This window comes from Diceros bicornis, chromosome 40, assembly GCF_020826845.1.
Source record: "Diceros bicornis minor isolate mBicDic1 chromosome 40, mDicBic1.mat.cur, whole genome shotgun sequence".
Lineage (NCBI taxonomy): Eukaryota > Metazoa > Chordata > Mammalia > Perissodactyla > Rhinocerotidae > Diceros > Diceros bicornis.
Window position 1 is genome coordinate 5,126,355 of NC_080779.1, and position 24,783 is coordinate 5,151,137.

Below are 24,783 nucleotides of genomic sequence, written 5' to 3' on the forward strand. Positions count from 1 at the left end.
ACCTCCATTTCTTTGTTTATAAACTAGAAATCCACAATACAAATTAATTCACAAAGGGATCCTCCATTACCTGAATATCTGCACTATGAAAATGTTTAAACAGAGGGTCAGTAGGTTCAGGAATACTGCCCTTCTTTTTGATTGTCTTCAACAATGGCAAAACCTTCCTCCAATAATGAACACTTCTGCCAATGTATTCCCGTTGATCATAAAAAGAATTAAGACCGCTGCCCTAAAACAGAAAGTTAGAAGCACACAATCTAAGGAACACAAATGATGAGATCTAAAAATTCATTTACAAATGGTCTGAACAACTGGTTAAAACTTCAAATCAAGGCCAAAGAGAATCTCAAAAGGCATATGCTCAACTTTTCAAATACTGGAATAACGAACCGAATACCAGTGATCATTTGAGACCCAACTTGTAAACACTTTCAAGGATACCACTTAATGAGAAAGCCCAATCTATCATTTAAAAGTTGCCATTTTTAGACAGCTGAAATCTGCCACTCTCAGTGTCACAGTTTGGTCAAAAGGCTAACCTGATCTTGCCACAGAACAGGCCTCAGATGTTTAGAAGGATGTACAATGGCCTTACCTACAAAGCTTGTGCTATTTAACATGGAAAACACTTAGGCTGGACAATAATTATCATAACTTGATCATTAAGTAATAATAATAACAGCTAATACTTATGTAACATTTATTGTGCCAGGCCCTGTTCTAAGTGATATATTAACTACTTTGCAGCAACATTAAAAAAATACACTTCACCTGGCATAATATGAACAAGCTGCTACTGTTTTTATTTATTTATTTATTTATTTATTTTCCCTCAAAGCCCCAGTAGATAGTTGTATTTCATAGCTGCACATCCTTCTAGTTGCCGCACGTGGGACGCGGCCCCAGCATGGCCAGAGAAGCGGTGCGTCGGTGTGCGCCGGGGATCCGAACCCGGGCCGCCAGCAGCAGAGCGCGCACACTTAACCGCCAAGCCACGGGGCCGGCCCTGCTACTGTTTTTAGAATTAAAAGACTTTTAATGAAAAGTTTTTCATTTTTAAAAAGTAAGGTAATGTTCTTAAAAATGCTTACACTTTGATGAACTCACCGTTTTCTGAAGGCATTTTGCCCAATGTACAAGCAGAGCAGGCTGAAGACCATGTTTTTCCTGGCCCCTTAGAGTGTTTATGTCATGCTGGACTAAAAGTCGCAATTTTGCTGAGGTTCCAGGTCTAAAAAGGTTTTATTTGATAAAACTGATTTGTAAACACACAGTTCAACATTTACATGTATGTTAATCATCACATGATAATTAAACTAAATCTTCACACGACAATTGAACTAAATCCCTAGGCAATAAATTTTAAATTAAATACATTTTAAATTAAAAATCTAGGTAAAAAGTTAAAGGAATATTTTTGTTTAACTACTTACATTGCTTTTCTGTGAATTAGATTACAAACTGCATCCCACCAAGATTTTTGTCTTTCTGTACAAAGCTGTTTACACACAGGAAATGGCAAGCATAGTGGCTGATAGAAGCTGTAGTGAGAATTACATTTCTCCTTTAATTGTAAATGGCTGGTATATACTACTCCAAGTAGAAATACCTATTTTATTTAAAGAAAATATCAATTTAAGTAAGAAAAAAATTAAACAAAACTCAAAATATTTAATTTGTTAAAATCTTTGCTTACTTCAAGATCTAAAATACATATTGATTCTGGTGCATTTGTTTCAAGTCTGGAAGTTTCCTGGGGCAAATGATGAAAAAGTTGTTTTAGCCATTTTCGAACTGCAGGTAGGGTAGGCAACAAATTCCACTGTAAGCCAAGCCAGGTAAGGTGCTGAAGACTACCATTATGTGCTCGAATGGCACCTGAAATAAAGGGAAAAAACTGGCTTGAGGTTTTGGAAATTTTTTTGTGTGCCATCATGTTTGCCAACATAAACAACCGACTCACATTAAATGCATCTTAATTTTATAATTGTTTTTCTATAACAGAGCTGGGGGAAATTCTATGATAAGCAAAGTCTCATCTTTTTTGTTTTCTCGTTTTTTTAGGAAGATTATCCCTGAGCTAATATCTGTTGCCAATCCTCCTCTTTTTGCTCAAGAAGATTGGCCCTGGGCTAACATCTGTGCCCATCTTCCTCTAACTTTATCTGGGACGCCACCACACCATGGCTTGACAAACCAGTACGTCGGTCCACACCCGGGATCTGAACCCGCGAACCCTGGGCCGCCGAAGCAGAGTGCTCGAACTTAACCACTATGCCACTGGGCCAGCCCAAAGTCTCATGTTTTACTGAAGGTATTCACACTTTATATCTAGGAATTTTAATAAAAATAACTATGATGGAGAAAGTTCTTTTCAAGTCCATCTGAGATTAAAAAAGAGGCTTACTACTACTCAATTAAAAAAACCCTACTGACAGAGGTCAAATAAAAAATGGCCACCCAATAAGAAATCGTGAAACAATAACTTTTACTTTGTCATTTAAGAGTCATTAAAACAATGGGATGACACTACATTAATCTATTAAGATCGTAAAGGGATCTTTTCTTCTGAATTTCTTCAGAAATTCAATATTGAAAAAGTTACGGGCTTCTGGAAGCACAGAGAGGTATAACCTTTTTGGCAATATGGCAATTTGCAAAAGACTTAAAACGTACTCATTAACTTTGTCCCAGTAATTCTGTTTCTTGGACTCTATGGAAAAGGTGAAATGGAGACACTTTATATTAAAGTTTTCATCATCATATTATTTTTAATAGTGAAAAAACTGGAACTTGGATGCCCAACAATAAAAAGTGGCAAGCAAATTATGGCTAATTCATAAAACAGACTATATACTGCCATTAAAAGTGATATTTACAGTGATGGATACAATGGGAGAGAATTCATGAAAGACAAATCATGTGTATAGTATAAACAACTATTCAGAAGAAAAACATATGCCCCCACTACCACTACCAACCCCTCACACCTCCTTCTCCCCAAAACACCTGAAAGGAGTATAGAAAAACATTAAGTCATTATTTCTGGGTAAAGAGATTACAGGCAATTTATCTCCCTTTTTGCTTTTATTTTTCTCCTAAATATAAAAGAATTAAGATGCAACATGTTTCCTTTGAAAGACACAACTTACCAACATCATATCTAGCCAAATCATCTGGCTCTGGTGCTTGTACATCAATGTTTCCAATATCATCACTACCAAGGAAAGAGCTATCCTTAGGTGACTGACTAGAAAACAGAGCATCATATAAAGCAGACTGCCCACTTTTATTCGCAAAGGATTCTACAACCTCTTTTAAAAAATCTTGCTTGTCACGACTTAGGTTTAGCAGCATGTGCCCTGAAAAACAAATTATTTCCATCATTTAAAAAATACAGATAGTTTTTACTCACATATCTCAATAGTTTCATTCATACACCTTAAGGGGAAATAACATGATTATCTATGACCTAACCCTCCAACCCAACAACCACAACTGGACAACAAAATGGGTGCTTACGCAAAAAATGAATATAGATTACAGGTTTAATATCTGCGTCTACATGCTAGAGTAAAAGGAAAGAAAAAAGACAGGAACATATGTGAAAAATGCCAAAAGTATTTACATTTCAGATGGAAAAGTGGGAGATTTAAATGGCCACAGGACAGCAGGACCAACCTCAAATTCTCTGATCTGATACACTGATTTCTAAACCTGGCTGGTCAGAATCATTCTTTAAAAAGCTTTACAAGTATTTATTTCCAGGCCCTACTCCCAGACATTCTGATTTTCACAGGTTTGGGTTAAGGAATCTATTTTAAAAACATTTCTTGGATAAACATCTAGTACATGCTACAACATGGAGGAACCTTGAAAACACTACACTAAGAAGGCAGTCACAAAAGATCACATACTGTATGATTCAATTTATATGAAATATCCAGAATAGGGAACTCTAAAGAGACAAAAAGTTAGGGGTTGCCTAGGACAAGGGGGCTTGGGGGAAAATGGGGTGTGACTGCTAACAGGTATGAGGTTTATTTATGAGGTGATGAAAATGATCTAAAATTGATTGTGGTAATGGTTGCACAACTCTGTGAACATATTAAAAACTACTAAATTGTACATTTAAAATGGGTGAATTTTATCTCAATTAAGCAGTTAAAAAAAAAAAAAAAAACACTCGGAGTAATTCTGCTGGTCAGTCAGGTTTGGTTACCATCAGACTATTATCTTTCTGAAAATTTGCAGAGACAAGCTCAAGAATGCCCAGATCAAAGACATTAAAACTCAGTTCTTTTTACTAACTGTGACACCCTGCAAAGGCATCTATGACAGCCCTGCAAAGGTAGAAGGGAAACATAAGAAAAAAAATGGAAAGTCATTTCTTCAAGGACTGAAAGTCTACCTCCCACAGAAAAGTAGGCTGTGGGACAGCGGAGCAATATAAGCTTTGACCAATAACCTAACTAGAGACCAAAACTTACGATAACTTTGATTTAATACTACCTTCTGGCTCTTTACAAGGTTCATTCAATATTATAACCAAAACTGCTTCCTACGGAAACTTTTCCTAGAGAAAGCATTAGGCTTCTTCAGTTCATTGCTTGATTCACCGGCTACGTGAACACCTTGAAGTTTTTGCCTTCGCAAAACCAGATAATATATAATAGACCTTCAGGATCCATCTCAAACAGGAAGAGATCTACAAATTCCAAGAGCCTAACAGAATGTGAGTATTTATCTTCCATCTCCCTCACTATGTTGTCAGTTCCTTACGAAATAAATCTGTATCTTCTTCATCTTTATTCCCCCCTCACCCCCACAGCAGCGTCTTACAATCAATTGATGTTAAATGGTTGGAAAATCAGTACTTATTATTAGTTCAGAAGGTGCTTTAAAATAATTAGGATGGAGGCTCTAGCAGCTAGACAAAGGAGTGGTTAAGGAGTTTTTCCAGTTGGGAGCAAACAATAAGAAATATCTGTTCCTTTTAAAGAATATACCATTTGTTCTAATTCTTTCTATATCTCTTGCCCTAATCCAATACAGCAAAGAGAAACAAATGATTATAACAAATTATCTCCTGGACAGACAGAAGATATTATCATCCGATGCTTCAACGGAAAAATTTTCCTTTTTTTTTTTTTTTTTTTGTGAGGAGATCGGCCCTGTGCTAACATCTGCCAATCCTCCTCCTTTTTTGGCTGAGGAAGACTGGCCCTGGGCTAACATCCGTGCCCATCTTCCTCTACTTTATATGGGACGCCGCCACAGCATGGCTTGCCAAGCAGTGCATCAGTGCGCGCCCGGGATCCGAACTGGTGAACCCCGGGCCACCGCAGCGGAGCGTGTGCACTTAACCACTTGCACCACCGGGCTGGCCCCAAAGTTTTCCTTTTTAAAATAAAATCAGTTAAACATTACTATTACCTGATTGGCTGAGACGATCAAACGCCATCATTTCTAGCAGATTTTGTCCGGCTTCTCCTTTTATTAATTTAATCTTTGGTTTTGGAACCTGGTAATTTTAGAATAAAGAATCTTAATTTAGTGATATCCATATTTCTAATGGTAAGATGTTCCTTTCAATTATATTGTGCTTTTTTGATAATGAATAAACAGTTAACTAATGATTAAAGTGAGTTAGAAAATCAACTGCAAAAAACTGAAATGCCTACAAAGAGCATTTCTGAGAAATTAGTTTCTACTAAAAGCACATTAGAATTACATTTGGGGAAATGGAATATTTAGTTACAGAAGTTATCTACCCTGCATAAACGGAACTACAGCAGAAGAGATGACAGCCCTACTTAACACGGCACTGGTGGAACCATACTTGGAAATGCCACACTGTGGACAGCAGATTTTCAAAGAGTATGGATAATCTGGGATACCAGTACGATACAGTGCGAGAATCAAGAGAGTAAAAGGACTCCTAGCCATATCCTATTTAGAAGAGCTGAAAGAATGATGAATAATAGAATGGTGAAGAGAAAACATGATAGCTGCCTTCAGATATTAAGAAAATTACCTTGGAAAAGAGACAGACATTTTTAATAGCACCAAAAGAAAAAACACCACCAATGAAAAGCAGCTTGAAAAATATTTTTAATTCATATAAGGAAGCACCAAGAACCAAATTATCCAAAAATGCAATGGGCTATCCTGAAAAGTAGTGAATGCCAATCACTGAAAATGTTCAGTCACAGGCAATGATCACTTACTGGAGATATCCTAACAGTAACTAAATGGGTGACTGGGGTAACGGGGTAACTGCGTAACTGCGGTTAAGTCTCTTAATGACTTTCTTAATTGGAGTAATGGGAGAGTAATTTGGTACGACCTCTGTGAGATCGGAAATTTGGCAATAGCTCTAAAAATTATAAATGCATAGATACACTTGGATCCTGCAATTCTTCTTTTAGGAATTTATTCTACCCACAAATTTTCACATGTGAAATGTCACAGGTTATTCATTGCAGAATTATTTGAAGTAGCATAGCAAAAAGAAAAGTAACCTAACATCTTGGTTTTAGGGTACTAATTTAAAAAAACCCAAAACTATGGTACATCCATGGAATGGAATAATATGCATCCATCAAAACAAATGAGGATGCTGTTATACTCGTGCTATGCTTTCCATATTGATATGAAAATATCACCAAGATATGTTTCACAGAAACAAAGGAAAATAAATAAATGTACTGAATATTTCTATGTGTATTTTTTTAAGGGGAGTGGGAGTGTGTGTGCATCTGATTGTACACGCATAAAACACTTCTTGAAGAACTCACAAGAAACTAATAAAATTAGTTGCTGTAGGGAAGAGGTGAAGAGAAGTAAATGACTACGGAGCAGAGGCAGGAAGGAGTTTTCACAGTATACTCTCATACGCCATCAGAATTTTAAATGAAATGAATATAATCACCTTTCCTAAAATACTAATTTTTCAAAATAAAAACATTCCTTATGAATCTAAAAGCTTCTGATTTTGAATTTTAGAAACATTAGTTTGACCTATGCTTTTAGCCATGAGTTTTCTAAACATGATGCCAAAGTTTGTTGTCTGTAGACATGGAAGAACAAAATATGAAATAAAATGTGACATAATTCTTTTTGCTTTCAAACTAATCTCAATTCATGAAACTGGCCTCTTTACAAAATTATTCAATGGTTATCATTTGTGAGCACTTAATTAGCTATGAATCCACTCATTCACATCATCTCAAGTCAACATTTCATCTTAATTAAAAAGTTTCAAGAGAGACTTTGTTTAATGACTAGCTGAGATGCAGATACACTTACAAGAACCACAGCGTTCCCCTGATCAAGAGTATGAAAACCATACCATTAAAGAAGTCAGCCTCACATGATTCCTTGAGGGCTCCTATGCCAGTCCACACTTCCCTTGTACGCTTATAATCCTTTGAGAATTAAGCTTTACAAAAAATGATAATATAAAATCTAAACATCTAAGAGATTTCCCTTATACACCCATCCAATGGAAATACATGGTAGGTAAAAAGAGAGAGACTGAGGTAAGATGTCTATGTGCTGAAATGGAACAATGAAAAACAGTGAACAAAGCAAGGTATTCAACAGCAGATAAAGCACACCTCCCCTGAGGCAAGACAGTTTTTAAAAGTAGAGAAAGGGTGGGGCCGCCCGGTGGTATAGGGGTTAAGTTCGCGCGCTCCACTTCAGTGGCCCAGGGTTCGTGGGTTCGGATCCCAGGAGGGGACTGACGCACCCCTTGTCAAGCCATGCTGTGGCGGCATCCCATGTAAAGTAGAGGAGGATGGGCACAGATGCTGGCCCAGGGCCAATCTTCCTCAGCAAAAAGAGAAGGATTGGCAACGGATGTTAGCTCAGGGCTAATCTTCCCCACCAAAAAAAAAAAAAATGTAGAGAATGGGTATATTATATACTTGCATATTCAAAAAACTTTTTGAACATCCAAAAAACTGATAACAGTGGTTTTCTTTTAGGAAAGGAGACTTGAGTGAATGGGTTAAGAGGGAGAGTTAGTTCTTACTATTAAAAAAGGTCAGTTTAAAATAGTTAATTGTACATGTTAACTTTAAAAAACATATATTAAAGATTCTAGGAGAGTGATGTCACTTAGCATCACGGTGGAGTAAGCTCTTTCCTTAGTCTTGCTCCTTAAGAAACAATGAAAAGGACATTCATAAACCAACAGAGGACATTCACACAACATAACAAGACATCTGAGAGATCCAGTAGCCATATGTCTGAAGGTGAGGATGCTGGATCCCCCCGGGAGGCAGAGGAAGGAAGGAAGCGGATCTCCTCTCCCCCCCCAGCGGCAGTGGTCTAGGGTATGGAACCTCACGCAGCAGCCGGCACGTGACTGAGAAGAAAAGAGGAAAAAGGCAGCCCTCCGTGGGAATTCTTCTGCTCTCGAAGTTGCCTCCCAGCCCTCAGGAACCCTCCACACCAAGGTGCCTAAGCAATCGCAGGGGTGTCCCCACCAAGTCAAGCAGCCAGGGCAGCAGACAGCGGGTGCAGAGCGGGAGTGCACGGGATCGTGCACACCAAAGCAAGTGCCCCTCCCCTGCTCCTGCCTGGTGCACCAGCTCAGCCGGTCAGCCAGAGCAGGGGAGCCCTGCCAGAGCACCTACGCCTGTGTGTGTAAGGCAGCGGCAGCTGGTGAGCAGATACAGACGGGTTGCGTCAGCAGAGCTTCCAACAGACAGGCACAGCTGCCAGGGGTTGCAGCAAATTCAGAAAACACAGCTCCTGCCCCCTCCAGTGGTAGCAAGTGGAATCTGCAACCAGCTACTACCACTATGCGATGGCAAAAGTTCACCCCATCAAGTAGCATGAGGAAGTATATTAACAGGCCAGACTGGAAGGAAAACAACAAGTATCCAGAAATCAATCCTGAAGTCACAGATATTTACAATCTAAATGACAGAGAATTCAAAATAGTTACCATAAAGAAACTCAACGAGTTACAAGAAAACTTAGACAGTACAATGAACCCAGAAACAAAATTAATGAAAAGAGGGAATTCTCCACAAGAGACTGAAACTATTAAAAAAAAAAAAAAAAAGCTAGAGATGAAGAACACACTGAATGAGATAAAGAAAAATCTGGAATCCTTAAAAAACAGAGGTGAAGTGATGTCAGCATCATGGCAGAGTGAGCTTTCTCGTAAACTCTTCCCCTGATAAGATACAACAAAAGGAACAGTCACAGAGCAACAACGGACTCCTAGACAGCAAAAAGGAAGATCGGAAAGATCCACACTACTGCACATCTGAGAGAGGACGTGCTGGGGGCCCTGGAGGAAGTGGGGAGAGTTAAGGGGAAATCCTCTCCCTCCCCATCAGATCAGAGATTCGGGTCCGTGCAGCTCCCAGAGAGGGGGAGGGGCAGCCCTCTGAGGGGAAACCATAGCTCTTCAGGCTCTCTCAGCCAGTGGGAGACTCCCACACAGAGGACTCAGAACTACTGCAGGGGTGCCATCAACATCTGAGCACCCCAGGAGAGTGGATAACGAAGGGCGAGGAAGAAGCCCCCCACGCCAAGGACCCAGCAGGCAAAAAGCGAGAGCCCCCCCTGCTCCCTGCATGCCCGACGCTGAAGCTCAGGTGACCAGACCAGACCGAGCGGCTGGCCGATCAATGCGAGCAGCAAGGGCAGAGCGCAGGGGGCTCAGATTACACAGCCCTTACCCCACACATGGTGGTGGCGGGTGGAAACTGCAACCAGATATTTCCAGGATGAGAAACAAAGCGAATACAGGAACCACAATGTGAAGGTACATGAAATCATCAGACCAGAAGGAAAAGGACAAGCACCCAGAAACCAACCCTGAAGACACAGAAAGCCATAACGTAAATGACAGAGATTTCAAAATAGCTACCATAAAAAAACTCAATGAAATATGAGACAACACAGACAAACAATTCAATGAGATTAGGACTTTCTTCACAAGAGATTGAAATCATAAAGAAAAACCAAAACCAATTAGTACTGATAGAGATGAAGAACACAATGGAGGAGAATCTGGAATCTTTAAAGAACAGAGATGACAATATGGAGGAAAGAATTAGCATTATAGAGGATAGGAATATACATATGCTCCAGATGGAGGAGGAGAGAGAACTAAGACAAAAAGAAATGCAGAAAGTCTCCGAGAAATATCTGACTCTATTAGGAAATGTAACATAAGAATTATAAGTATTCCTGAGGGAGAAGAGAGGGAAAGAGGAACAGAGAGCCTCTTGGAGGAAATAATAGCTGAGAACTTCCCAAATCTGGGGAAGGAGCAGGAAATACCAGTAAGCGAAGACAATAGGTCGCCTAAATACGTCAACAGGCAAAGGCCCACTCCACAACATGTAGTGGTAAGGCTGGCTAAAGTCAATGACAAAGAAACAATATTAAGGGCAGCCAGACAAAAACAAAAAATAACATACAAAGGAACTCCCATCAGGCTCTTAGTGGATTTCTCAACAGAAACTTTACAGGCTAGGAGAGACTGGAATGATATATTCAAAATACTGAAAGACAGAAACTTTCAGCCAATACTCTATCCAGCAAAAATATCCTTCAAATATGAGAGAGAAATAGTAACTCTCCCAGATCAACAAAAGCTAAGGGAGTTCATGGCCATGAGACCTCCACTATAAGAAATACTCAAGAAGGCCCTCAGGCCTGAAAAAAAGAAGAGAAAGGGAATACAAAGCCTGGAGCAAGAAGAAAAATAGGTAGACAAAATCAGAAAAATAGTAGATCTTTACCAGAATAGGTTAGCAACCACGTAAATACCAAAATCAAAGATCAAAGGAAGGAAATCAAAAATAAATATAACATCATCACTGTAAACACACACCCACAACACAAGATAGAATAAGGTATAACAAGAACTACTGAGAAGGGGAAGAAGAAAGAGGTTGAATTGACTTAGTATAAAGAAATAAGAGGCCATCAGATAATGGACTATCTCATACACAAGATTTTTTATACAAACCTCAAGGTAACCACTAAACAAATAATCAAAACAAAATCACATATGATAGAACTAGAGAACTAGAAGAGTCATAAGACAGAACAACAAAACTGAATTGGCAGTCCGAAACAAATGGGACAAGAAAAAAAGAAAATACAAAAGAACCAGAAAATAAGTGACAAAAGAGCAACATTAAGCCCTCATATATCAATAATTATCCTAAATATAAATGGATTGAACTCTCCAATCAAAAGATACAGCATGGCAGGATGGATTAAAAAGCAAGACTCAACAATATGCTGCCTCCAGGAAACACATCTCAGCTCTAAAGACAAGCACAGGCTCAGAGTGAAAGGATGGAAGACAATACTCCAAGCTAATGGCAAACAAAAGAAAGCAGGTGTTGCCATATTCGTATCAGACAAAGCAGACCTCAAGATAAAACAGGTTAAGAGAGACAAAGAAACGCAATATATAATGATAAAAGGGACACTCCAGCAAGAAGACACATCAATTATAAATATATATGCACGCAACATAGGAGCACCAAAGTTCATAAAGCAACTATTAACAAACCTAAAAGGAGACATGAACAACAGCAAATTAATAGTAGGGGATCTTAATACCCCACTTACACCAATGGATAGATCATCCAGACAAAAAGTCAATAAAGAAAAAGTGGACTTAAATGAAAAACTGGACAAGATGGACCTAGTAGACACATACAGAGTACTCCACCCAAAAACAGCTGACTACACATGTGTCTCAAGCGCGCATGCAATATTCTCAAGGACAGACCATATGTTGGGAAACAAAGCAAGCCTCAATAAATTTAAGAAGACTGAAATCATAACAAGCATCTTTTTGGACCATAATGCTATGCAACTGGAAATCAACCACGAGAAAAAAACTGGGAAAGTGACAAAAAATGTGGAGATTAAACAACATGCTACTGAACAACCCACGGATCATTGACGAAATTAAAGGAGAAACCAAAAAATATCTGGAAACAAACGAAAATGAAAATATGCCATACCAAATGATATGGGATGCAGCAAAAGCGGTCATGAGAGGGAAACTCATAGCAATACAAGCCCACCTTAACAAACAAGAAAAAGCCCAAATAGGCAACCTTAAATTACACCTAATAGAACTAGAAAAAGAAGAACAAACAAAGCCCAAAGTCAGCAGAAGGAGAGAAATAATAAAAATTAGAGCAGAAATAAATGAAATTGAGACCAAAAAAAACGTAGAAAAGATTAATGAAACAAAAAGTTGGTTCTTTGAGAAGATCAACAAAATTGACAAACCCTTAGCCAGACTTACTAAGAAAAAAAGAGAAAAGGCTCAAATAAACAAAATTAGAAATGAAAGAGGAGAAATTACAATGGATACCACAGAAATACAAAGGATTATAAGAGAATACTATGAGAAACTATATGCCAACAAATTGGACAATCTAGAAGAAATGGATAAATTCTTAGACTCATACAACCTCCCAAAACTAAACCAAGAAGAAATGGAGAATCCGAATAGACCAATCACAAACAAAGGGATTGAACCAGTAGTCAAAAACCTCCCAAAAAATAAAAGTCCAGGACCAGATGGCTTCTCTGGTGAATTTTACCAAACATTCCAACAAGATTTAATACCCATTCTTCTCAAACTATTCCATAAAATAGAGGAAGATGGAACACTTCCTAACTCATTCTACAAGGCCAACATCACCCTGATGCAAAAGCCACACAAGGACAACACAAAGAAGGAAAATTACAATCCAATAGCGCTGATGAACATAGATGCAAAGATCCTCAACAAAATATTGGCAAACTGAATACAGCAATACATTAAAAGGATCATACACCATGATCAAGTGGGATTTATACCAGGGGCCCAGGAATGGTTCAACATCCACTAATCAATCAATGTGATACACCACATTAACAAAATGAGGAACAAAAATCACATGATCCTCTCAATAGGTGCAGAGAAAGCATCTGACAAGATCCAACATCCATTTATGATCCAACATCTCAATAAAATGGGTATAGAAGGAAAGTACCTCAACATAACGAAGGCCATATAAGACAAACCCACAGCCAACATCATACTTAATGGTGAAAAACTGAAAGTCATCCCTCTGAGAACAGAACAAGACAAGGGTGCCTACTCTCGCCACTCTTATTCAACACAGTACTGGAGGTTTTGGCCAGAACAATTAGGCAAGAAAAAGAAAGAAATGGTATCCAAATTGGCAAGAAAGAAGTGAAAGTCCTGCTGTTTGCAGATGATATGGTTCCATATATAGAAAATCCTAAATAATCCATAAGAAAACTATTAGAAATAATGAGTAACTACAGAAAAGTTGCAGGTACAAAATCAACTTGAAAATCAGCTGCATTTCTATACTCTAATAACAAACTAACAGAAAGAGACTCAAGAATAATATCCCATTTACAATTGCAACAAAAAGAATAAAATATCTAGGAATAAATTTAACCAAGGAGGTGAAACACCTATACAATGAAAACTATAAGACATTATTCAAAGAAATTATAGAAGGCATAAAGAAATGGAATCATATTCCACGCACATGGACTGGAAGAATATATATAGTTAAAATGTCCATACTACCTAAAGCAATCTACAGATTCAATGAAATCCCAATCAGAATCCAAATGACGTTCTTCATGGAAATAGAACAAAGAATCCTAAAACTTATATGGAACAACAGAAGACCCTGAATAGCTAAAGCAATCTTGAGAAAAAGAATAAAGCTGGAGGCATCACAATCCCCGACTTCAAAATATACATAGCTATAGTTATCAAAACAGCATGGTACTGGTACAAAAACAGACACACAGATCAATGGAACAGAATTTAAAACCCAGAAATAAAACCACACATGGATGGACACCTAATCTTCAACACAGGAGCCAGGAACATACAATGGAGAAAGGAAAGTCTCTTCAATAAATGGTGTTGGGAAAACTGGACAGCCACATGGTAAAGAATGAAAGTACACCATTATCTTTCGCCATACACCAAAATTAATCAAAATGGATTAAAGACTTGAAGGTAAGACATGAAACCATGAAACTCGTAGAAGAAAATATAGGCAGTACACCCTTTGACATAGGTCTTAGAAGCATCTTTTCAAACACCACGTCTACTCAGGCAAGGGAAACGAAGAAAAAATAAGCAAATGGGACTGCATCAGACTAAAGAGCCTCTGCAAGGCAAAGGAAACTAAGAACAAAACAAAAAGACAACTCACCAACGGGGAGAAAATTTTTGAAAATCATATACTCAACAAGGAGTTAATCTCCAAACTATATAAAGAACTCATACAACTCAGCAACAAAAAACCAAACAACCCGATCAAAAAAATGGGCAGAGGGGGCCGGCCTGGTGGCGCAAGCGGTTAGGTGCGCGCGCTCCGCTGCGGCGGCCCGGGGTTCGCTGGTTCGGATCCCGGGCGCGCACCGAAGTACTGCTTGGTAAGCCATGCTGTGGCGGCGTCCCATATAAAGTGGAGGAAGATAGGCACCGATGTTAGCCCAGGGCCATCTTCCTCAGCAAAAAAAGAGGAGGATTGGCGGATGTTAGCTCAGGGCTGATCTCCTCACAAAAAAAAAAAAATAAAAATAAAAAAAAAAATAAAATAAAATAAAAAAAAAATGGGCAGAATTCACAAAAATTAACTCAAAATGGATCAAAGAAGGTGAGACCTGAAACTATAAAACTCATAGAAGGAAATATAGGCAACACACTATTTGACATTGGTTTTAAAGGAATCTTTTCAGATGACATGCCTACCCAGACTAGGGAAACTAAAGAAAAAATAAACAAGTGGGACTTTATCAGACTAAAGAGCTTTTATAAGACAAATGAAACCAGAATCAAGATGAACAAACAACCAACCAGCTGGGAGAGAATATTTGCAAAACATACATCTGACAAGGGGTTGATCTCCATAATATATAAAGAACTCACACAATTGAACAACAAAAAAACAAACAACCCGATCAAAAAATGGGCAGAGGAAATGAACAGACACTTCTCCAAGGAAGATATACAGATGGCCAATAGGCACATGAAAAGATGCTCAACATCACTAATCATCAGGGAAATGCAAATCAAAACAACACTAAGATACCACCTCACGCCCGTTAGAATGGCTATAATCACCAAGACAAAAAACAACAAATGTTGGAGAGGATGTGGAGAAACAGGAACCCTCATACACAGCTGGTGGGAATGCAAATTGGTGCAGCCTCTATGGAAAACGGTATGGAGATTCCTCAAAGAATTAAAAATAGAGATGCCCTATGATCCAGCCATCCACTACTGGGAATCTATCCAACGCACCTGAAATCAACAATCCAAAGAGGTTTATGTACCCCTATGTTCATTGCAGCATTATTCACCATAGCCAAGAAGTGGAAGCAACCTAAGTGTCCCTCGACAGACGACTGGATTAAGAAAATGTGGTATATATATACAATGGAATACTACTCAGCCATAAAAAAAGACAAAATCGTCCAATTTGCAACAACGTGGACGGGCCTGGAGCGTATTATGTTAAGTGAAATAAGCCAGAAAGAGAAAGACAAACACTGTATGATCTCACTCATATGTGGAATATAAACCAACACATGGACAGAGAAAACTGGACTGTGGTTACCAGGGGCAGTGGGGGTGGGGGGTGGGCACAAGGGGTGAAGAGAGTCATATATATGGTGATGGACAAACAAAAATGTACAACCCAAAATTTCACAATGTTAGAAACCATTAAAACATCAATAAAAAAAAAAAAAAATGGGCAGAAGTTATGAACAGACATTTTGCCAAAGAAGATATACAGATGGCCAACAGGCACATGAAAAGATGCTCAACATCACTAATCATTAGGGAAATGCAAGTCAAAACTACAATGAGTTATCACCTTACATCTGTTAAAACGGCTGTAATTATCAAAACAAAAAACAACAAATGTAGGAGAGGAGGTGCAGAAAAGGGAACCCTCATACACTGCTGGTGGGAATGCAAACTGGTGCAGCCACTATGGAAAACAGTATGGAGATTTCTCAAAAAATTAAAAATAGAAATACCATACGACCCAGCTATCCCACTACTGGGTATTTAGCTACAGAACTTGAAGTCAACAATTCAAAGAGACTTATGCACCCCTATGTTCACTGCAGCATTATTCACAATAGTCAAGATGTGGAAGCAACTCAAGTGCCTGTCAACTGATGAATGAATAAAGAAGATGTGGTGTGTGTATATATATATACATACACACACACACACACACACACACACACACAATGGAATACTATTCAGCCATAAAAAAAGAGACAAAATCGTCCCATTTGCAATAACATGGATGGACCTTGAGGTTATTATGTTAAGCGAAATAAGCCAGACAGAGAAAGACAAACACCTCATGATTTCACTCCGACACAGAAAGACAAACACCTCATGATTTCACTCCGACACAGAAGATAAACAAACACATGGACAAAGAGAACAGATCAGTGGTTACTCAAGGGGAAGGGTCTTTGGGGTGGGCATAAAGGGTAAAGCAGCACATATATATATGGTGACTGACAAATAATAATGTACAACTGAAATTTCACGTTATAAACTATTATGACCTCAATAAAATTATATATTAAAGAAAATTTAATAGATTTTAGTGTCCATTAAAAATAAGAAAACTATCAGCTACTTGAGGATTGTATAAAAATATTAATCATAAGAACTTTTTAGTGCTTATGTAAATTAACATACTTCATTAACTTCACTAACAAATATATTCCTCATGAACCCAAATGCTTTTGCTAAGCAAATGGCAGCATTTAACACTGTGGGTATGAATATCAACAGTGGTTTGTTTTCTTTTTTGTGTGTGTGAGGAAGATCAGCCCTGAGCTAACATCCGATACCAATCCTCCTCTTTCTTGCCGAGGAAGATTGGCCCTGGGCTAACAACCCTGCCCATCTTCCTCTACTTTATATGGGACACCACCACAGCATGTCTTGACAAGCGGTGCGTTGGTGCGCGCCCAGGATCCAAACCTACAAACCCCGGGCCACTAAAGTGGAGCACACGCACTTAACTGCTAGGCCACTGGGCTGGCCCCCCTCAACAGTGTTTTCTTAAAGATCTATATAATATGAACTAGAAGGAGGAGCCTATCTAAAAGTAATTCTACAGTGAATCCTTTTTTCTTTCCCCCAAGCATAAGATTGCTCTCTAGAACTAACAATAATTTTAATAATTATTTAATATTTAATTAATATTTCTAAATAATTATAATAATATTAAAATAAATAATTATTTAACAAGCTGGGTTTAATGCATTTTTTGGCAGAATATTTATTTCTTTCCATTTTAGAATTAATGCAAGCTCACTAAAGAGAACATTAAAACTACAAAAATGGATTGGTGAAGGGATAATACCCAGCCTATCATCTAAAAATAATGGTTAGCATTTTGGCATATTTCCTTCAGGTCATGTTCTATGTATAAGGAAAGGTTTTATTTTCCAAAGATGAATAAATATACTGCCATATATTATATATAATATACTGTCATTAATGTTACATACACATAACATACATATGTCTTTCAATTAACATGTTAAAATGCTTGTGGTAAATGCATTCTTCTATCATAGTTTATGTAACCAGACCCGAAAATTCACTTATTTAGGTTTTTGTCCAACTACGCATATCTTTTTGAATCAAGTTTTATGCCTATTTGAGATTATTTCCTTAAACAGGTTCCCAGAAATGGCAGAGTAAAAAGACCAAACTCTTGAAACTGGTCTTCCAGTAAGTCATAGCAATGTAGAATGCCACCAGCAACGCATATATGTACCTGTTTCACCAGCCTCATCAGTACCATATAAATCTTATTTTTAAACTATTTCATTTTAACTTTAATTCTACAGGTTTATTCATATTTTCTTTATATACCAGGACACACCTCCAAGTGAAATACAACAAAGTTTCAGTGAAATATCAATTGGACCCAGAATGGGAAAAGGCTTACCTGAAACGCTATGAGATAGCACAATGCAGCCAGTTCAGAGAGAGCTCGCCATTGCACATCACTATGCTGACCCATCTTCAAAAGCAGAGAACCAGCATGCATGTAGAAATGTCCTTTTATTTCTAAGAAAGTAGCTGAGAGCTCATCAGTTCCTCCCACGGAAGATTTCACAGACTGTAGAGCACTATCAAAACTATAATATTAAAATATTAAACAGGTATTAAACCTATTGCCTTGTGAATAATCATGGGTTCCATTATTTAAGTTAAAGTAAAATTAATAAAGGAATTTATTTCAAGCTTCATCTTCTACATTCTAACTCTTTATAATCCTTATTCTCTGTTTTATAAATTAGGAATCATCTAGTACTTATTTTTATTCCACATACTTCCTATACTTCAAGCTTAACGTCTAGAATGATGTCTTACTCCAAAACAGTTATTTCCAGCCCTCCAATCACAGAAAAGATACAAATCAAATAATAAGATTACCAATGATGATGTATGTTTCATAATAGACCAGAATCAGACTGGGAAACTAAAATATTTTCTAGTTTCTTCTCAATCATATGGTTTCAGTACTTAATTCAAAGTTGGAATTTCTCAGATTAGACATGTCATTTTCAAAATATAATAACTGATATTTGGATTTTTCAGCACAATAATTGCTCTTCTTACTATATAGATAACTAGAGTTAACTAAATTGTATTTCTCACTATTATTTGTAATCCATGTACTCATTACTGCTTCTAAATTCTAATGGTCCTCAGAATCTTCATTTTGCAAGAAAAACAAAAGCAAACACTTAACAGAAATGTGAAACATGATTTTAAAGTAAGTTATAATAAGAAATCTGAGCAACGGGTATTTTTTCTAGGACGCCTAGAGGTTTTCAAGATCCTTTCAAGGGATCCACAAAGTTAAAATTATTTTTATAGTACTACTAAGAAATTGTCTTTTTCACCTTCATTTTCTCACTTGACCAAAAATTTCTGAATATATAAGCCGTACAAAAGAAAATATCCTAAATATTTTCTAAAATAATCTAAAAGTTCAAATTAGTTTTTTTGGACACCACCTACCCTACTTAGGATATTAAGTCTGTCTTCAAGAAAACTATCTACCCCTATAATGAAAAGAACTTCTTTCCATAAGCCAGATGGAGGACAAGAATTACTTTTCAAACAAACAGATAATCTAAACCAGGGACTGGCAAACTTATCCTATAAAAGACCACATACTAATTTGGCTTTGCATGTATACAATCTCTGTCACAACTGCTCAACTTCACCACTGTAGGGTGTAAGCAGCCACAGATAATACGTAACAAAAAGGCATGGCTGTATTCCAGTGAAACTCTATTCACAAAATCAGGAGGTAAGCCACAGTTGCCCCATAAGCTCTCATCAACCCCTGCTCTAAAGTAACATCCTTATACAAATCCAAGTGATGTTTTTGTTCAATGGAATTTATCTAATAAAGTGGAGATACTGGTCCTCAAAATCAAAATTTAGGAAAACAGAAAAATCACACATTATACTTTAGTTATCTTGTTTTGAAGCTAAAACACTAAGAGTTTCCTGTAATAGTAGTGATGTTAACTGCTTATACTAGAACATCTGACAGATGAAGTTTATTCTCTGATTTTCCCTCAAGATTATATCATTTTTTGAAAGAAAATACGGAATAGCAGTTAGAACATTCATTTTCAGGCTTGACTCTCTATTAAGCATGCCAGAACTGGATACTTAACTACAAAAACAATTTAATCAAGCCTAAACAATAATATAGTCCTCTAAAAATCAAACTCATACAAAACCAATCATAATATCACCACAAAAGAAGAACGATTCCTTCCAAGTGGTTCACTGTATTAACTATTTACCCCGGGTACATTAAAGAAATAAAGACACAGTAAAAATGTTTTGACCAATGAACTGAATTAAAGTTCGAAATTCTATGAAAAGAAAATTTGTAATTTACACTGATGTAATTTCTTTAAGTCAACATACCTTTCCAATAATTCTCTACTTTCTTGCACATCTCTAGCAGAGAGTGTAAGAAGCATAAGGTTAGCATAGGCCAGAAGTAAGTCTTTATTGGTTGTTCGCCAGTTACTTTTATCAGACTCCAAACACTGTAAAGATTCCAGATATTCCTATGTCATAGAAAGAATACCAAGTTAAAAAATTTTATCAAATGTACAAAATTGATCATTTTATGCCTACAAATTCCTCTGCCCATTCCTACATTGTAAAACCATATTGATTTTTACATCAGTCTGTAAAAACACCAAAAATATATGTATTGGTCTTATTTATCTCTCCAATCTACCTATTATAAATTAAAATCATCCTAGTAAAAACTTCATTTCACAGTTGTTGTACATAAATGAAAGAAATTCAAGTTTTGGAGGGCACTGCTTAATTACAAAGGGATGTATAGTAATTGTCTATATGGAAGTGTAGAGAGACACAACAACTTTTGCCTACCTTAAGGGTCTGTACAACACACGAATTCCATTCTAAACTTGAACGCAAAGCTATGTTTCTCTCTGCCTCATGGCAGTGGGCCACAGCATCCTTCAATCTTTTATTTGAGCGATACAGCTCTACTAGTCGGATGTTCACATGGACATCATCAGGTCTTGCATAAAGTTCTGACTGAATCAAGTCAAAAAGTTTATTCCATCCATCTTCACCTTTACAATCTAAAAGCTGTTCCTATTAAAAAAAAATCGTTAATTTAGAGAAATGCCTGTGCAATTTTAAACACGTCATGGTTCGCATGAGCACCATTTTACTCTGTCTAGCTTTAGTAAATTACCACCAGAAGTACCATACTACATACTTCATTAGCCCCTTCAGGGAGTTGCTTCCAGCCCAGAAGCTAAACCCCGAGAAATTTATGTAGAGAGAAACATCTGGGATTATACAGTAGCAGTGGCTGCACAACCCCACCTCAGAGACAACCAAGACTACTGCCCCACATCCCTGTACACCCCAGTCACTATTAGAAGCCTAGGCCTCTCCAGTCAATCTTCATATCAGGATCCTTATCCTCAAACTTCTCTAGATCTCCCTAAATCTGACTGAATTCCCTACCCGCTCTGCTCCCACTTTGGAGTTCCTGCTGTTCTGCTATCTTCCCAGAATCTTCACTTCACCTTCTGGCCTCAAATGAACAGAGAATCATCTAGAGTTAACCTACATTACTTCTCGGCCATGGTATCTTTTTCTCTGCTAGCCTACATACAAGTAGAGGAAGTGGGGTTTGTGACCTACTCACTCCCAATGTCACCTCCAAATCATATCTCTTCCCCCACATCTGTTTATAATCCTGTTTTCTAAAAGAAATGCTATCCAACTACTGCATCCATTCCTCCGCATTAGAAACAGGAATAGAACATTCTTCCTTTATCCCTAACAACTCTCACTGGCATTAGCAACAAGATATGTACAAGATATACAATAGCCTGGCTACTAAGTTCTTTAATTACCTCACTTTTATGGCATTGTTCTACACTCCAGCCTCAGCCACCCATTTGGCATTGACATGGGTCTTCAAAATCTGTATTTTGGCCATACCACTCAGACCACCACACCCCTCCTATTCTTCCACCTCACTGCGGGTTCATATGCCCTGACTGCCACATATATTTGCCTCTACCACATGAAAAGCTCCCTTCAATACACTGACATCAACAAGTTTTAATTTTCCATAAAGCACAGACACACTTTCCTTCTGTGTCAAGCTAAATGTCATTATCCCGGGCCGGCCCCGTGGCATAGTGGTTAAGTGCACATGCTCCGCTGCTGGCGGCCCGGGTTCGGATCCCGGGCGTGCACTGATGCACTGCTTGTCAGGCCATGCTGGGGAGGCGTCCCCATATAAAGTGGAGGAAGATCAGCATGGATGTTAGCCCAGGGCCAGTCTTTCTCAGCAAGAAAAAAAAAAAAACAAGAGGATTGGCATTGATGTTAGCTCAGGACTGATCTTCCTCACAAAAAATATAAAAATAAAAATAAATAAAATGTCATAATCCCTAACATCCATAATTACTGCTTGCTTGAAGATCCTCTCAATTAATTCCCTACTCTACTTCTCCTTAGAAGAACTCTACCATCTGCTTACTTTGTGCCTATACACTAACAGCTGAACAACTGGGGGTAGTGAATTTGGGAAATCACAATCAGGCTAACTGATTCCCTTTCATAATCTCAAACCTCCAAACTGGTAATGCCTAGAACAAAACCCTATTTTACCTCTAACAGACTCGCTTTCTCCATTCCCTGAAAAGGTCACTTCATACTCCTACTCTTGCCTCAAATTTCCCACACTTTCCTTCAATCTTCACTTTTCAACTTATTATCACAATTCATCCTTCACTAAGAAAATGGAAGTCATCATATGTAAATTCCACTTTACCTTACCTACTTGTACTCATCTCCCTGCTCCCTCCACCTAGCAAAGACCAAGCTCTCCATTAGTGATCTGTTTTCATCGCCCTCTCACCTTCTTCTGGATCATTTCTATAAACTTACACCTGGCCTTTCTATATATGCAAAAAAGCCCCAGACTTCGATTATGTTTAAAAATAAGTAGGGGCTGGCCCCACGGCGTAGTGGTTAGGGTCAGTGCGTTCCGCTTCAGCAGCCCAGGTTCACAGGTTTGGATCCCAGGCGCAGACCGACACCACTTGTTGGCCACACTGTGGTGGCAAACGACATATAAAGTAGAGAAGATTGCCACAGATGTAAGCTCAGGGCTAATCTCCCTCAGAAAAATAAATAAGTAAAAGATCAACACCATTATATATGCTATTCAAAAATTCTACTGTCATACTCAAGAGAAAAAGCCCTCTCACCAATAACATTTTCACTCATGAAACAAATGCCAAAAAACTATTTACCTTAAGCCTTAAATTTCAGGAGAAATAGAATTACTCTGCTAAACAGTTACAAATTTCATGGATTTCAATTCCAAAAAATGGGAAAAAAATCTGATATAAAAAAGGTTTAGCTTTAAAGAGTTATTAAAGAAAATCAGGATGCTTCAGAGGCATCTCTCTTTTATTACACTGCAAGAAAAATAATCCCCCACCCTTATTATGTTCCTTAATGTTAGTGTCACCAAACGGACTAGACCATTTGTCATGACCAATAAAGAATTATGATTGAGGCATACAACAACAAGAAGATAAAGAAATCTGCACACTTACACCAAATATTTTAGATTAATATTTAAAACCCAGCTGCTTATCACAGGGAGAAAAAAACTTAGTGTTAACTTAATGTTAGTATTTACCTCTAGGAGTTTTTAAAATACTTTAGATTTGAAAATCTGTGCAGAATTGTTCACACTAGATTTATAATAGCCAAAAACTGGAAACAACCAAAATGTCCCTCAAAAGTAAATGGTTAAACTGTAGATCACATCCATATCATGAAATACTACTCAGCAATAAAAAGAACAAACTACTGATACAGACAACTCAGATGATCTCAAGGCCATTATGCTGAATGAAAAAAGCCAACCTCAATAGATGTTAGCTCAGAGCTGGTCTTCCTCAGCAAAAAGAGGAGGATTAGCACAGATGTTAGCTCAGGGCTGATCTTCCTCACAAACAAAAAAAAAAAGAAAGAAAAAGAAAAAAGCCAACCTCACAAGGTCACTTACTGCATGATTCCATTTATATAACATTTGGAAATTACAAAATTATAAAGATGGAGAACAAATTAACAGTTGCCAGAGGTTAAGAATGATGGGAAAGGGGGTAGATATGACTACAAAGGGGCAGGTAGAGTGAGGGAGATCTTCGTGGTGATGAAGTAATTCTGCACCGTGAGTGCAGTGGTGGTTACACAAATCTGTACATGTGATAAAATGAAAAAGAACCATAGACACACATTGTACCAACGTCAAATTCCGGATTTTGATATTGTACCATAGTTACATAAGATGTAACCACTGGGGAAAGCTGGATGAAGTATACACAGGACCTCTCTGTACAATCTTTGCAACTTTCTGTGAGAAATCTATAATTATTTCAAAATAAAGAGCTAAAAAAATTCTATGATAAACATGTATAATGGGGGGGGCTGTTAAAAACAATATACACTTAAAATTCTGTTTGCCTAGCACATTTGGAAAGACTTTCTCTAAAAGGGTTACTTAGTAAACTACATTTTACTCAGTAAAGAATAACAATCAGAATCCGTTAACACATTAGCAACAAGTTCCTATTGCTTTTAGTAATTACCTGTAACTTACAGGAGAAACTGTCTTTTAACTTTTGCTTGAAAACCCCACTATCTCAAACACAGTCCTTTCCATTTTTAGAAAACTGTTCTTAAAAAGCTTTATAATAACCCTAAAATGTCATCCTATGGGTAGTTTTCACTCAATGAAGCAAAAATTTTATATCAGAGCTCAACTTAAACCTTTGCTCCACCCTAGCTACAAAAATATTAACGATTCCATAAGGGTAAATGAGATACCATTTGTAAAGTATAATACGGCCTAATAAGACAACATATGCTCAGAAAGGTTTTGAAGAAAAAAATTTTGATTTGTCACTTGTCATTCTTTTTTATAGGTGTAATTGACATATAACATTGCACTAGTTTAAGGTGTACATGTGTTTTGATACATGCATATATTGTGAAATGATTTCCATAAGAAGTTAATATGCATCACCTCAACAGTTACAAATAATTTTTTCTTG

The 24,783-nt window shown here is 37.5% G+C and overlaps 1 protein-coding gene across 3 annotated transcripts in view; it reads right to left on the reverse strand.

Annotated features, from left to right (window-relative positions):
* Positions 1-24,783, reverse strand: part of RGPD4 (RANBP2 like and GRIP domain containing 4) — an 85,422-nt gene that overhangs the window by 31,410 nt on the left and 29,229 nt on the right. For all 3 annotated transcript variants that reach the window (XM_058534335.1, XM_058534334.1, XM_058534336.1), the window contains 9 exons: positions 20,549-20,779; positions 20,069-20,214; positions 18,057-18,249; positions 5,440-5,527; positions 3,156-3,365; positions 1,700-1,881; positions 1,437-1,612; positions 1,111-1,234; positions 71-232 (listed from right to left, as the gene is read on the reverse strand). In XM_058534335.1, coding sequence (XP_058390318.1) covers positions 71-232; positions 1,111-1,234; positions 1,437-1,612; positions 1,700-1,881; positions 3,156-3,365; positions 5,440-5,527; positions 18,057-18,249; positions 20,069-20,214; positions 20,549-20,779 — 1,512 coding nt within the window. The remainder of the gene's footprint in view (positions 1-70; positions 233-1,110; positions 1,235-1,436; positions 1,613-1,699; positions 1,882-3,155; positions 3,366-5,439; positions 5,528-18,056; positions 18,250-20,068; positions 20,215-20,548; positions 20,780-24,783) is intronic.